The 14,939-nt window shown below is 49.3% G+C and overlaps 1 protein-coding gene across 5 annotated transcripts in view; it reads left to right on the forward strand.

Annotated features, from left to right (window-relative positions):
- LOC144147059 (uncharacterized) overlaps nt 1–14,939 on the forward strand; it is a 320,221-nt gene that overhangs the window by 226,281 nt on the left and 79,001 nt on the right. For all 5 annotated transcript variants that reach the window (XM_077679092.1, XM_077679089.1, XM_077679091.1 and 2 more), the window contains exon 15: nt 13,053–13,182. In XM_077679092.1, the coding sequence (XP_077535218.1) occupies nt 13,053–13,182 (130 nt within the window). The remainder of the gene's footprint in view (nt 1–13,052; nt 13,183–14,939) is intronic.

The following is a 14,939-nucleotide window of genomic DNA, read 5'->3' on the forward strand; positions in this document are numbered from 1 at the left end:
GGTTATGGGAAAAAGGATGGGAATGGGGGAAAAAAATTTGCTCCGATCCAGTTGTCTGACTCTTTTTCACGACTAATTGCTCAGCGAGGGCATCAGACAGTGCCAATTGCCAAATATGCGGTCCCTGCCACGGGTACCCGCTCACCCATACGGTCCGATAACTGGGCCCCAACCGTCGGAGACAGGAAGTACCCTATTTGGTGGCGACGGCCGGGCCCCCCTCTCCCCCCCCCCCCCGACCCCCAGCTCTGCGGCCGATGCGTACCAACGTCCTCAATCGACGGCTCCACACCAGGTACTAACGAATCAGGAGTGAAGCTTTCTACTATACAGGGGTACTTGCAACACCTGCTTTTCACGGTCTCCGGACACCGGAAGTTTGTATGCGCACGGTACCTCAACAGCCCGTTCGCAAGGTCCTCTCGGCAGGATAAGGACGTATTCTTATGTCCTCCTCTTTGCCTACTCTTCCGCTCATAGGAACAAGAGTCTTCGGGCATTGACTTGCATATGGCAGAGGAGATCGTTCCGGGCCTACTCGCCGTTACTAAGCCAGGAGAGTTTCCCCGGTCGGTGTACTAACCTCACCTTTCCTCGTTTTCCCCGTGCGTGACACCATGTAGCTCGTGGTAGTACCTCCCTGCGGCTAGGGTGACGAGGTTCGCCTACGCCTCAGCTAGAAAAGATCCGTCTATAGGCCCCTCGCAGAAAGGTTACAGGGGGGCGCGACCCCCCCCTCGCGGCCTCATACGAACTGTACAATATCTAGCCCCCATGGACCTTAGGTTACAGGGTATGTCACTCCCCCCGACTTGTTGCGATCAGGTCGCTGGCCCCGCCAAGTTTGCGGTTACAAGGGTCGCCAGTCCCCCGACCCGTAGTGGTTTCCCGACTATCAATCGGTACTGCCAACTACAAACGACTGTACGCTGGCATCACTTGCTACTTCGCAACTTGACTCGCCGGCCTCCTCTCACGCTGGAATACAGGGGTGCGTTACTTCGCCCGGTCAAAGAAAATTATAGTTGATCGACCTCGACACGCCTTCCGTCTTCAACCGCATTGCCAAGTGCCGGGTTGCCACCCGACCGCCCGACCTCCGCGAAGGACCTGATTCCAGTTGACCAGGAACCTCCGCAGTGGCGACCGTTTTGCACACTCCCCGGGCAGGGGTTGTGCGGCCTCCCCGATTCCTCGAGGAGGTCCCCTGGAATTACCGTACTTCCACGCTCTTGCCCCTATGAAATTAGGTTACAAGGGTTTGTCACAACCCCCTGCCTGCAGACCAGATCGCAAGTTCAACCGAACGAGCCCCAAGCTATGGTTTCAAGGATGTGCACGCCCCCGGCTCGGTAGTGGTTTACCCATTGCTTCAGCAATGGTACGCCAACACTACGTGCGAACTGTACCGCTTGAGCGCAGTGATTACTTCGCAACATTGACCCGCTGGCTTCCTCTCACGCTGGAGAACAGGGCCGCGTTACCACCCCCAGCCTTTGGCCTCCTCCCACACTGGATTACAGGGGCTCGCTACTTCCCCTAGCCGAGTGAGTCATAGTTGATCCACAAATACCATCTTCCGAAATACACGGGATCCTCTGAGGCACTCCAAGTAGCTCCGCACTATCGCCCCCAAGACTGAAGGTTACAAGGACTCATCAAGTTTCCTTGGTCAGCAGACCAGCTCGCATTAAAGGCCCCTTCCATGCTTCGGTTACAGAGGTTCGCTACACCCCCGGCGTCATTGTGTGTACCCATGCTTCAGCATGGCACGATAAAACGAACTGTACCGCATGTACCCCTATGACTTGGGTTACAAGTGCTCGTCACCTCCTTCGGAGAGCAGATCGGTTCGTGTTTATAGGCCCCTTCCTAGCTGCGGTACAGGGGCTCGCTACTCCCCCGGCCTCATAGTAGCGCTCACATTGCTTCAGCAACCGTACGCCACTATAACACAAACTGTATCGCTTGAGTGCAGTTGCACCTCGCACCATTGACCCCCGGCCTCCACCCACACTTGATTACAGGAGCGCGTTGCCGCCCCCAGCCAAAGAGAATCATCGTTGAACCACAGAAATTTGCGACCGCAAATTTTGATTGAATTACTATTCCAAGCACCAACCTCGGTAGCCACTCAGGCTGTCCGGGCCTGCGTCCGCATCACGCATAGGTGTTCTTGAAAGGCACTTGCCCTCAGAGTGCCTTGGGAGTTGCTCAAGCTCCCATGGACGTTGAATACCCTATACAGTGGACCTGGCACAAAACTGACTCCTGCCATTGCGACGGACCAAAGCAGGACAGCCGAAACCGACCGACACAGCCCCGTCCGCCGACGGGGAGCGGGGGGGGGCACGTGCACGCCTACAGTAGTACAGCGAGCACTTTGGACTGCTACGACGTCGTTTACTCTTAGAGATCCGAAAGCCGTCACCTATGTGGCAGTTCTTTTCACTATTCGCCACTTGCACCCTACTGCATGACAGGCTCTTTATTAACTTCTTCTCCCAACGCCCGTACATCTACGGTTCAACAACCTATTCTTAGTAAGAGTGATGTGCTTCGTACTCCCTATTGCCATTCACTGGGCTAGCCCAGCGTGAAAGCATGCCACAATTACCTCTCTATCATTACCGGCAGCAGAAACTCCGGCTATTCTCCTTGGACACAACCTACCCGCTGCCCGGAACACCTGAACAAGATCGACGAATAACTTTCACAAAGCCGCCTGGGTTTTCCAGTTGTAACCGCTTACTTTAGCCTGATCCCTACGTACCGCCGAGCCTCAGCAGCACCGCTGACCTGGCACATGGCAGGTAACCCACCTCAAAAGAAAAAAGCTGAAAGCAGCAGCTTCTGGGGCTTAACTTGCACAATTGCAGAACAATTAAAATTATCTAACGATGCACAGATGCAACAATATCCCATATTTACAAGGCGACCACAAACCCTCCCGCAGATCTATCCAGGCGATACCTCCGAGCATGGTGAGAGCCATTGGGACCACGCATATTTGATGTGAAGAAGCTCGCCGTTAACAAGGGAACGACACCGACGAAGCGTATACCAACCCTGGGCACACACAAGCCGCAATAACACGAGCAGACACGCCTGAATTTGTAGTAAAACAACCTCTGATATGCAGGTACTCATTGACGGCTCTTGTGCAGCCGTGCTGGTAGACACACAGTCGTCTAATCACTGATCAGCTCTTAACTTGCGGCAAAGCTGAACAAATTTGCCACTAGCAGGCATAGTCCGCACATCTGCAGAGCAGCAGGTCATCTTGTCGCGCCATGTGAAACATGTGCATCGCGCGTTGCCATAAAAATAACCACGTACTCTGCTGTTTTCATAGTCCTTCCCAACTGCGCCCGCTTCTTTGAGTGGGCTTTCTTGCGGACATCAGTAATCCCGTCATTTAAATGCCTTTCTTCATTCATTAAGCATTCACAACGTGCAAAGCCCAAGACAACATGCTTCTCAAAGCATTGCTCAAGAACACGTCATCATGCCTCCCCGCGCCAACCTCCTGATTGCTGTCTGCTGCCATGATGCTGACTATTGCAGTGACGCTAGTCCAAACAAAGACGACAATGTACTTCTCAAACGGGACTCCTTTGCAATATGCATTGCGCGCTTGAAAGAAAGAATATCCAATACCGTGGTAACTAATTTGAATGAAAAATATCAACATTAAATAAGTCCCTGCAAATGCACGAAGCAAAGGACGGGATCAAGGTCGCAAGCTTTGAACGCCAGCCCGGTAACGCCTCTGTGCTTCAGCCTTCGTTGGATGTAAGAAGGAAAGACTTAAGCACTAACTAAGCCATTGCAATGACTGTTTTCATCTTCCGAGATGCAGAGCCCGCTGCTGAAAAGTACGAAATAATCTCCGCAAATGGAAAACCAATAGCCACAGCCGCCATACAATTGTATTCACACTAGCGCGAACCGAAACAAAAGAGAGTTGAAGACATGCTGGCAACGAAGACATGCTGGCAACTCCCGAAAAGCCCTTTGACGGCCCCAGTTGTGCTCATGGAGAAAAAAGATGGTACTTTGAGGTTCTATGCTAAATACCGACTGCAGAACAAAATTGTAAAAAAAAACACATATGTTGGCTTGGTGAAGACGCCATCATGCGAAAATGTTCCCTTCGATGGAACTTAAAACCGGGTACTGCCAAATTTATGTGGCCGGATGAAACCGAGAGAAGGCAGCGTTACTACAGCTGGAAGAACTACGAGTTCAAGGTGATGCGATTTGTATTGTGCAAGAACCCAGTAATATTCCAGAGACAAGGACCCTGTTCTTGTCAGAATAAAGTGGCGACCTGCGTCGCCTCCCTCGCTGTGTTAAAGAGTCCTGTACTCGAAGAAATCCTAGCTTCAGGACTGACGCTCGCACCTGAGAAGTTACGCTTCGTCTACGAGGTCGTGAAGGTTATGGGCCACAGCGTCATTGTCGAGAAATTCCTGAGTGGCCCGGAAAAAAATATCTGCCGTTGCGAACTTCGCGAGGCCACTAGGCAAAAAGAAGGGCGTGAGAATATTCTACGAACTATGCGAGTGCTACTGGTTCATCGTCGGAAACCTCGCTGAAACAAATTTGCTTGCAATCCACGCTTTGAAGATGGATGGACTGCGAAGCAGTGAACGACATCAAAAACGATCGCCCCTGTGACGTTACTTAAATTTCACACATGTGGTTCTACAAAGAGGGAAACCTGATGTCTTTACTTTCTGTGATCTACCCATGGTAGCTTGGAATGAACAGAATGAGTTGCTTTACCTGTCTCCTTTTCAGGGCACACCCCCCGGCAGCTGTTACCTGCATTCGCGGGGGAGGCGTCCGCGTAACCGAGTGACCGAACGCAGCTGCGACGGCGGAAAGAAAGCGGACAGGAGCGTCTGGCAAAATTTGAGGAGGTGGGCAGCACGGCGGCTAGGGTGTCATCTTTCTTACTGCGTCCGTTTTGCTCCGGTTTTATGCACCGCTGCCACGCGGCGCCATCCGTGCACTGCCCCTCCCGAAACGATCTTCTGGTCGCTGCTAATACAAGCCATGTAAACGCAGCGACCATACACTATGCGGTTTGCACATGACATGAGGGATTTGATTGTGCGCAGGTGGTATACCTGCCGCTGTGCTCGCTGAGTACACACTCTTTGTCCCAGTCTCCTCGTGTGGGCGTAGCTTAATCGATAAGACGACGGGCTGTAGCTACGTTTCTCTATTCATATCAAAGTTCGAATCCTGACGGTAATTTCGTCCATTTATCCTGGCGTTTTGTGCTGACGCGGAAACAAAATTTCTTTGGCTGGAGAGGCATAGTGCTTCGCCGTAGAAGCTGAACAGCTCACACGCTTCACACAAGAAAGTCTTCCGTTTTGGCAGGAGGATGAACTCTCTGACGTTTACTACGAGCTTTAAATACTCCTTAGCGCATGCCTGTGCATACACACTTCGCCGACTACGCCTAGCCAGAAGCGCACACAGCCACCAGTGAGATTAGCATGGGTATTGTCTTCTTCCAAAAGCAGAAGTGCTAAGAAAAACTAATTCGTTGCACTATCCGGGGTCCACCCCAAAAAAAAACTATTTGACCTCCCAAAAAAGCGCGCCTCGCCGTATTAAGATGGGTTATTTCTACGGTTTTGCCAAAATGTTTGCGGCAGGCCATTTAAGACGTTACAAGCTTGCTTCCTCACAAATTAGGAGAACCCGTCTGGCACCTTGAGAGATAAAATCTCGCGTGTAGGAATTCGACGTTACCATCGTTTGGAAATCCACCAGGAAATATAAGGAAGCCGACTGCTTATCACGCGCACCTGCCAACCCGCCGACACAGGACTCCGATGAAGATGCCCAATTTTTTTTTATCCAGACACAGAACGACACAGCTGCACCACAGCATGCCAGTCCCGAGCTACACGTCAAAATCCAGCACCTCGAATGACGCAACGCTGCCGTGCCAAGAGCTTTCAGGCACAACGACACTACATTCTACGTGCAAAACCCGGAGTTAGTGAAGAACACGAACGCTACAAAAAAATTACGCCATCTTCCCGTGGGGCACCATGAGGAGGATGCGAAGCATCATGGGGGTTCCGTGTAGGTTTCATTGTGTTGCCGTTATGTTTATTCATTTATGGGAGCATGAATGGGAACACACTGTGAACCCCCATGGAGATACAGAGAAATGTAGAGAAATGTAGAGACAGCGAAGAGACCGACACCCGCATTACCTGGTCGAACACCTCCTGGTTCTCGTCGTTCTTTTTGCGTGCTCACGCTCCTACCCCGCTGCCCGCCCTCTTCGTCCTCTTCTCTGGTTGAGCTGCAAGGCGCGTGGCGCTTCCCGCAACAGCTTTCCCACGGGAAATTCAACATCCTCCTCGAAAGTTTTCAGCTCGTCGTTTCCTTTTACGTTCAGCTTCGCGTTCCTTCATTGTATCAGTAGCTTCTTGACGTAGTTTGACTGAGTGAAAGGCATAAGGCGCGTTCGTAGCAAATGCTGCTGTCTCGTTTTGTAGCGCAGTGCGAAGAGCGCCACGTAGCTCCATTTGTGGCCGGAGAGTAGTGGGAGCGAAACCGAGCGACGCCTAACTATTTCTTTTAGCCTTACAACCACGTAAGCCTGTTAGCCTTACAAGCACGCAAATATCTGAACATGTATCTAGAGGGTCTGGGACGAATAATGAAAGCTGGGCAAAACTTGGTAGTGACAGGTGCAGCATTTCGCAACAACTTGGATACGGTGAAAGTGAAGCTGAAAGAGAAACTAGCTCTGAGTAGGGAGATTAGGTGACTTGGTGTCGATACTGTTCTATTAAAACAAGGAGGTGCGAACAAAGAGGTGCTCCTGGGGCATTATCAGCAAAGGAAAGATGAAGAGGAAAGGATGTGCCAAACTAAGAGAATTTCAATAGGCTCAATACTTCGGCGGAGTCTAAGGTTGGGAAATGTCTACGCCGGGCCTACCACTGATATCCGCCTTTCCGCACGAAGTTTCACTCAGCGTAAAACCCTCTACGCAAGCATTTGATCGAACTGGTTAGAAGATGACACAAATGGTGTAGAAAGCCAGAAAGGCGGAAACGACGTATTATGTTCCCAGCAGTTCAATACAGTCTTTTTCTAACCGGTTTGTCAGAACACAAACATGCTCCTAAGAGGCGCAGAAAAGGAAATCAGGGGGTTTTTCATAGCAGAGGCTTATGCTGCCCGACGTGGAAGAAGCGCCAAATGATATAGACAACCACACGCTTCTCCGGCATACACTCATGCATGGACATGGAAATATAACCCTCAATACCGATGTGCGGCTGTATATCGCTTCTTACGCGTTTTTTGTTCTTGCGTTGATGTTAACCAGACTACCCAGTTGATGTTTCCGTTTCTAGCCTGGAAGATTTTGACGTTAATGCGTTACAGGACTTTTGAAACAGGTTTAGGAAACTGATTCAACTGTTTTTTTTGCTGTCAGCACTTTTCGTAGTGGCTTGCATGCAAATGGGGTTGTTGCTGTTCATTTTTTATGAACTCGACGTTAGTGACTGTGCTTTGAAACTTGCGAGTTCGATTAGTCTTTAAACCCTCCCTTCGACAATGACTGGCGTTCTCTATCCCCGCATGTCTAGAGAATAGTTCTCCGGAAAACTTTCTGAAGAGGGGGTAGTTTAGTGAAGGGCCTGGTGCAGTGTCGTGGCCAATTCGCTGAAGAGAGGGTGCAGCGCTTGCGGAAGAGAAAGCTCCAGGAAGAAAGAAGAGAAGAAGGAAGAAAGAGTTCGAAAACGGTCAGCCAAGACGTCAGCAGGACGGCACACTCACGGTGAAGGCCCGAGATCCGTCGCTGGCATTGCCTAACCAGCTACTATCCGTCTTGGTGGAGGCGCTAAGACGACCCTAGACGCCGCCGGGAGAAGCCGGTGTCCGGCCCACGAGCGATTGGTGCGGCGGTGACGCGGAACGTGGGCAGCAAGGCCTCGTTTCGGCCCTAAGCTCACTCCTCCCGCCGCTAGTCATCGGCAAAACCATGTTCTTCGCCGTAGGAACATAACGCCGGTTTCGAGCTTCTGGGCGCAGAAAGCTCGTCAGCTCCGCGGACAGACTGCCACCTTGCATCGACTCACAGAAGTCACCAGACCGTCTCCGCTCCATCCATCGCGCCAGCCCCAGAGGACTGTAGTGAACCAGTTCCTCGCCAGTCCTCTCCGAGTCTTGTAAATATTGTTTTCTCGCTTTCCGTACCCGCCCATTCGGATTGTCTTTTGAATAGAATGCGTGTATTTGTTTAGACAGTAGCCCGGCTCATGGCTCTCCGTGCGATCCCAATCCTGCCCATTTCTTCATAACACCCTCTTCAGGGATCCACAACACGGTACATACACAAAGTTGTAAGATCAAGATGAAGCGCTGCTGGTCCACCTTGCATCGGACGTCACCCACGACATCCGGACCTTCATCTCTTCACTGACACATTTTCATGCCATACTTTGTGAAGACCTTTTTTAAACCGCAACGACACAAAACTGAAAAAATTGGCAATGCATTCCCTTTTCAGATGCCAACATTCAAAAGTAGAACGCCTTAGATGTTAATACTTGTTTATTAAGATATATGAGGTATACAGAATTTTTGTGAAATAGAGAAGCGCGAATAAAATATAGGCGTGAGCCGCGCATACTTTCGGTGAAAGGGAAACACCACTGCCAGATCAGGGCTCTTAATCAGGGTGACAGTGAACACTCCACGACTTTTTAACAGCTGCGCCGTGGGAGGGTTTAAGAAAGAAAGTCCAACGAAGTATGGACGTTCTGAGCACGCCAATTTTACACGTTGCTGCTCGGGTTCAAAACATCATGAACACCGCCAAGCGCCAGTATGCACCATATCCTATTCGTAGCCTCGGAAGGGAGATTCATACGAATTATAAACCATATCCACTCCCTTCCCCACCACCTATCACGAGATCGCGCTTCATGCTATGTGCGTCATCATGAGAGCAAGTCAGAAGATGCGCGGGTGACGGACCTTCGGAAGTGGCGCCGCTGGACTCAGAGGCGGCCTCGGCGGAGATTTTTTTTGGTGCTGACGAAATGCTTTAGCTTTATGTGAAAACATCCCTCTTTGGGTACGCTGTTTACCGATGTTCACGCGCGCGAATCCAGGTGCCTTCCTTCCAAGCGCCCTCCTTTCATAGGTTCCAAGCAAAACGCTCAACCTGTCTAGTGGAACCTTTGATAACTGTTGCCGCTTGATTTTTTAAAATGCGGAGAGGAGCTATAGTGGCGCGGGCGACAGCAGAAGACAGTGAGAATTTTAATGATGATAGTCTTTCTTAGGCTACTTAAACCCAGAAATTTTGGTCTGTTGTATGTCTGTGACTCGATTCAGCCACCCGACCAAACTAAAAAAGGTAATGCGCAATAGTCTTATATACACACAGCCAAATGTAAACGTCTAAGCCCGGTTTATATATTCATACTGGTCAACTTTGTTGAATAAGAATAAAACATTACGCAAATATAAGACAGGAACTTAGTACAGAAGGAATATTTACAGTGTTCCTATGATATAAAATTCATGGATGCTTGCTTTTTCGATAGCAAATGATATTTTACATCTACTGCAGAAATCCGCCGCCTGGTGTTGCCCGCGTCACCTCCTGGCCGCATATAAAAAATCAAGCGCAACAGCAACGAAGAGTTACATAGCTAGGTTCCACGTTCTGCTTGGAATGCACGTGGAGCACGGCCACGCGGTTTTATAAACCTTGCAGTCGGCCGCTTCGAATTCACGCGCGTCTCCGCCGTACTGCAGCGCTGGCATCGAGGATCTCGGCCTGTAACAGTGGAACGCGGTAAATTCAAATCGCCTTCAGCAAACAATTAGTGCATTTACTTTGGGATGAGCGCGACGGTACAGGAACAGCATGAGAGGTGAGTGGAAAAGCAAAGCATTTCCTTGGCAAATGTCTACAAAAACTATGGTCTTTTGGAAACATTCGCTACGAAAGGAGATACGCGGCCAATGTTTTACGTTTTCCACTGCCGGTGTTTGGTAGTACAATGACAATACGCGCTTCGGCCATGGCCGCCGCATACAAGGCATAACCTTGGACCCAGCAGACTCACCGCGTCCGCAATTAGCAGCTCCTCAGTTGAGTGCAAGGCAACAAAAGTAAAGGAAGCAGAGTTGCCAGACGGGCTTGAAGCATTGGGCGAACAGCCAATGATGTTCCGACGATGCGGGCATTGTCTGTACAGCTTTGGCAAACTCTCGCCGATTCCAGCGGTGCCCCTTTCAGCGCCTAGCCATTCGCACTAGTGCCCGTTGCGCACATAAGCGCAAGCAGGCGTGACGGGAAGTCACGCGATTCGCTGCGGGAAAAGAAAGTTCATATAATTTACCCTCCGTGTCAATCCCCCTTTTGAGAAGTAAATATCAATGAACCTTCTTGTGAGGCCCCACCAGAGAGGAATGAAAGTTGACCAGAGACATGAACAGCACATTAACAAAAGTTCGAACCAGACTTTTGCCTTCATGTTGTCGACTACACATCTGGAGCCAACACAGGGACCCGAACTGCCTGTCATGGTACGCCGTGGAACATTCTGAGCGCTACTGTTTTGACGCATTTGCAGCACTGTTGGCGATTACCTCTTTCCTCCAACTTGGTGACGAGCAGCCCCGGGATGCATTTTTACGACATATCATTCAACGCCGGTGTAACGCCCTCCCTGACTCATCAGTACGATTCTTCCGACTATAAGACGCTGTGCTCTATCCTAAGAATGCCCGCCCTGAAGATCCTAAGTTCCTGCTGGCTGTACGCGAGGACCTTCGCTTCGACATCCCCAAGCAGCTCCACTATTTACCCACAGCTGGCCATTTAGGAGTTTTCACAGCATACGACCGCGTCCCACGCCATTTTTTCTAGCCAAGGCTTTACCGCTCCAATCGCCGTTACGTCGGTGTATGTTACAAGTTCTAATTCCGAAAAGCACCAACGTCAACGCCCTCAGACCTTCTTCAGCCACATTACATACCGGTAGAACTATTTTGCCACGTTTGTTTACATCTGCTTGGCCCGTTTCGCCTCTGCGGGTGCAGTTGCCCTGGCTATACGACACGCTACAAAGTTACATGGGCCCGTCCAAAAAGCTGCGCTCCCGTTGTCAGAGATTTTCTCCTATACAAGGTAACCCGATGCACGGGGCTGCTCGCCAGGTAAGGTCTGACGGCGGATGAAATGGCCTGTCGCGAGTCACCGATGACGTGCTCCGCTCCTGTGGAACCACGCACAAACTAACGGCTTCGTGTCATCCTCAAACCTACGGTCTTACGGAGCGTCTTAACCGGACTTTACCTGATATGCTTTCTATGTGCGTTTCTGACGACCATCGCGAGTGGGACACTGATTTTTCTTACAACATATTAAGATATACCTCGTCCTCTCAGATTACTGCCGTATTTTGTTTATGCTACCTCCTCTTCACTCGAGAGCCGACCTTGCACAACTTACTCGAACAAACCTGGCATCATCCTGGATATCCACAAGATAGCAACGTTCGGGCTGACTTCATCCAGGATTAAAAAAGCCCCGTTACGATCCACGCCGCTGCACCTGGGACGTTATGCCCGTATTCGTCGTGCTCCTCTGGTTTCCTGCGCGCCAAGTAGGACGTCCTGACAAGCATCTCGCCCCTTACGGCCCCTTCCGTGTCCTGTGTCAAGTGGCTGAAGTGAACTATGAAACCACCCCTCTCCTTTCGCCTCTGCGAAATGATACGGGGTTGAGCGGTTTTTACAGAAGTTATTTAGAGTACTTAGTTACAAGGTGCGGTTGACAGAAGGCACGATAGAAGAGAACGGGGCGCAAGCAGGACGTCAAAATACCCGCACGTCACCGGCAGCATCCACTGCATTTCCCCTCATTAATGATAATCCCACTTTAGCGTCCTCTTTATAGCTAATGTATGAAATTTTTCCTAACACCATTTCTGGAAAACGTCAAGCGTACGCTGTAATTATTTCATTCTGTCACACGTCGCACGCCGGGACCGATTGCACTAACCCGGACGTCATGCGATAGTACATACGTTGTGCGAAGAACAGAGCCAGCCTTACAAAGATCAATAGGCTTGTCTCCCTTGTCCTCCACAGCCAAGAAAATTAACTCGCAGAACGTTCGTCACTTCGGTCCAGTAGTCCCGATCACAATCTGTGATCGCCCCCTGTTGTCAACGTTATCGAAAGGAACAGACAAACGGTCCCCTTCTACTCCATCTGCGTTGTATCCATGGTTCTCTGATATTCATAGCTTGCTGAAACATCAAGAAATACCTCCGGTTTGCTGCCTATTTAAATCCCAAATGGCTTGTTCTATTACTGTCAGCATACTCAAGTCTTTTCGGGTAAAGCATCGGTTATACGTTTACGCTACCGCTGTGTCGTGTGCTCGTCATTTGTCCCATATTTCTTTAGTGAAGATTTAAAATAAAGAACGGCCGTTGTATTTTTGCTGCTGCCACCATCATATATGCTGGGAGAGTATGAGTACATGGCGTGTATAATTTTACCAGAGAATCATCATGAATCAAACACTACAAAGAACGTCAACGGTGAATTTCTTCGCAACTGTATCTGGATATAATGTTCGAATTCACAAAACTATATTACTCAACCCTGCTAGAGAAAATATTGTAAGATTTTGACACTATGTGTCGTACGTAACCTTTGTACGACAAATTGTGGAGAAGGAAATGCGCATTTCGTATAGCCAGGCTCAAAGCTTTCGTGCTGCCAAACTACCAGTACTCTCTGAGGAAGGATTTGAGTCAGGATGCAAGGCTAAGCTCCACAATGCTACTACGTAGAGTGGGTGCCACAAGCCAGGGTTTTTGTTTGTGACACCAATGAATGTTTTGGAATTTTAAATGTTCTCATGCGCCCGTTTTGCTTTCTTGTTCTTCAATATAAATCTCATACTTCTCCACGAGACGTAAACCTCGCTTTCTTGGTATTTCACTTTGTGTTTTATGCAGAATGACGGAAAAGCTGCTGTCAAGAATGAATGGCCTTGTTGATGTTAAACAACAGGACCATGGATACGGGGCCCTCCATTTCGCAGCTGTCAACGGCCACTGCCACGTGGTGGAGACGCTACTAACGCAGGTAGGGAGGAAAGTTCTTGGTGTGCATAATGGGTAATCAAAGTTTTAGTGCACATAAGGTCCCAGGCCCATTCCGGGAACCAAGCGATGGCATTGACGCAATGGTGCACAGGACAGTCATAGCTAGAGCGTTAGAGAGTTAGGTTAATTTAGATATATGTTCGCATTAAGCTGAAATGAAAATATATCTGCATGCATTTTATATTCTCACGGACACATCCCTGTAGCATTATAGAACTTGTCGCTGAGGATTTCGTCCTGGTTTTATAAGTCCTCCTAAGTGTTTCATGTTTATACAGGACGTAGTCAGACATTCTGCTAAAGGACTTTGATAAGCTCCTTTGTGGGCGTGAGCCAGTTATTCCAGTTACAACTTAAGTTAAAATGACACACCATTTTTCTGTACACGGGAAGACAGATTTCTCTTAAAATTAGCGAATCATTTCGAATCAAAACGGAAAGGGGCTGTGATAGCCATACATCGAACACGTTCGGGTGGCCAACTCAGTTCTTCTTAAGCACGAGTGAACATTGAAGGTTTGTTCATTCAACCCACGTCACACTATTTTCAAGTGCTGCCTTTTGTACACTGGGGTGAGATGTTGCTCCGAAAATTTAGTATCATGGGCCCGCACGCAAGACTATATGCATTTCAGAGTGAGCAAATGCAATGCGTTCATTTTGTTGAAATTTGTTAAGATTCATAACACCCGATATCAGGCTGCATATATAAAAAAATAAAAACTTCCTGGATAGCGTAGGGGGACCACACATACCACTCTGAAAGACTCATAATTGCATTTGCTTACTACTGCGCACCGGAATTAATTGTAAAGGGTTTATTGGGGCTCAGGAGAGCCCACACACTGAGCAAGCCGTGAGGAGCGATGACGAGCAATCCGGTCCTCTCCTTCGTAATCTTGCTAATTATGATACATGACGAGATGACAGAAGCATGGCGGTGATGATATGCGATGGTGCACGGCACTGGTGTTGGGGAATGTCCTGTCGTTTTCGCTACAGTATCTACAATATTAATGTCAACCTCTATGAGACATTTTGGTTGAGGATAACGGCTTTCATTTAATATTGTCCTATGAAATAGGATTGTTCAGGTTAACACCCATTGTGCATTTTATGTTCAACCGTTCCTCTTAGCCAAGTGTTATAGCAGTCCTTATGCCAGACAAGTCGGCAAATATGTACAGGGCAACAAACTAGGGCAGTTCACACGAGCATAAATATAGCAGGGTTAGTATGGCTAGCTCATCATTGCCAAACAAGTTCGGCGTCGCTCTGTTGGTTATTTTAAAGACAGAGATAACGCATTAGGCTCGTAGCCGCGTCTATTTCTCTTAATATCCATGATTCGTTGTGCTAGCCCTCAGAAAAATTGAGCTGCATGTCCAAGCGGCTACACTGTACTGCTTTCCAGAAATAAAGCAGAAAAACACACATAAACCTTCTGCGCTCTGGTTACCAAAAAAAAACACAAATCTCTCCGATGCAAAAAATTGCTCTTCACCAATATAGCAGAAAAAATTACTCCCATACCCCTCGCGGGAACTCTTGTGTGATGCGTCGCAGAGGGGGGTTCAAGCGCAAGCGGGGAGCAACCTTCGACCGAAAGGCCGCCGGAGAACGGCACACCGGTTATATGCGCAGCGCCGCCCACCGGCGGAGTGAGAGCGCGCTGGGCCGCAGACCCGCAGATGTTTAGAGAGATTGTTCGCTCTCACCTGGGCACGCGCCGGCGCC

The sequence above is a fragment of the Haemaphysalis longicornis genome, unplaced genomic scaffold (genome assembly GCF_048455015.1).
Source record: "Haemaphysalis longicornis isolate Haplotype H1 unplaced genomic scaffold, Haemaphysalis longicornis Haplotype H1 scaffold_7, whole genome shotgun sequence".
Taxonomy (NCBI): Eukaryota; Metazoa; Arthropoda; class Arachnida; order Ixodida; family Ixodidae; genus Haemaphysalis; species Haemaphysalis longicornis.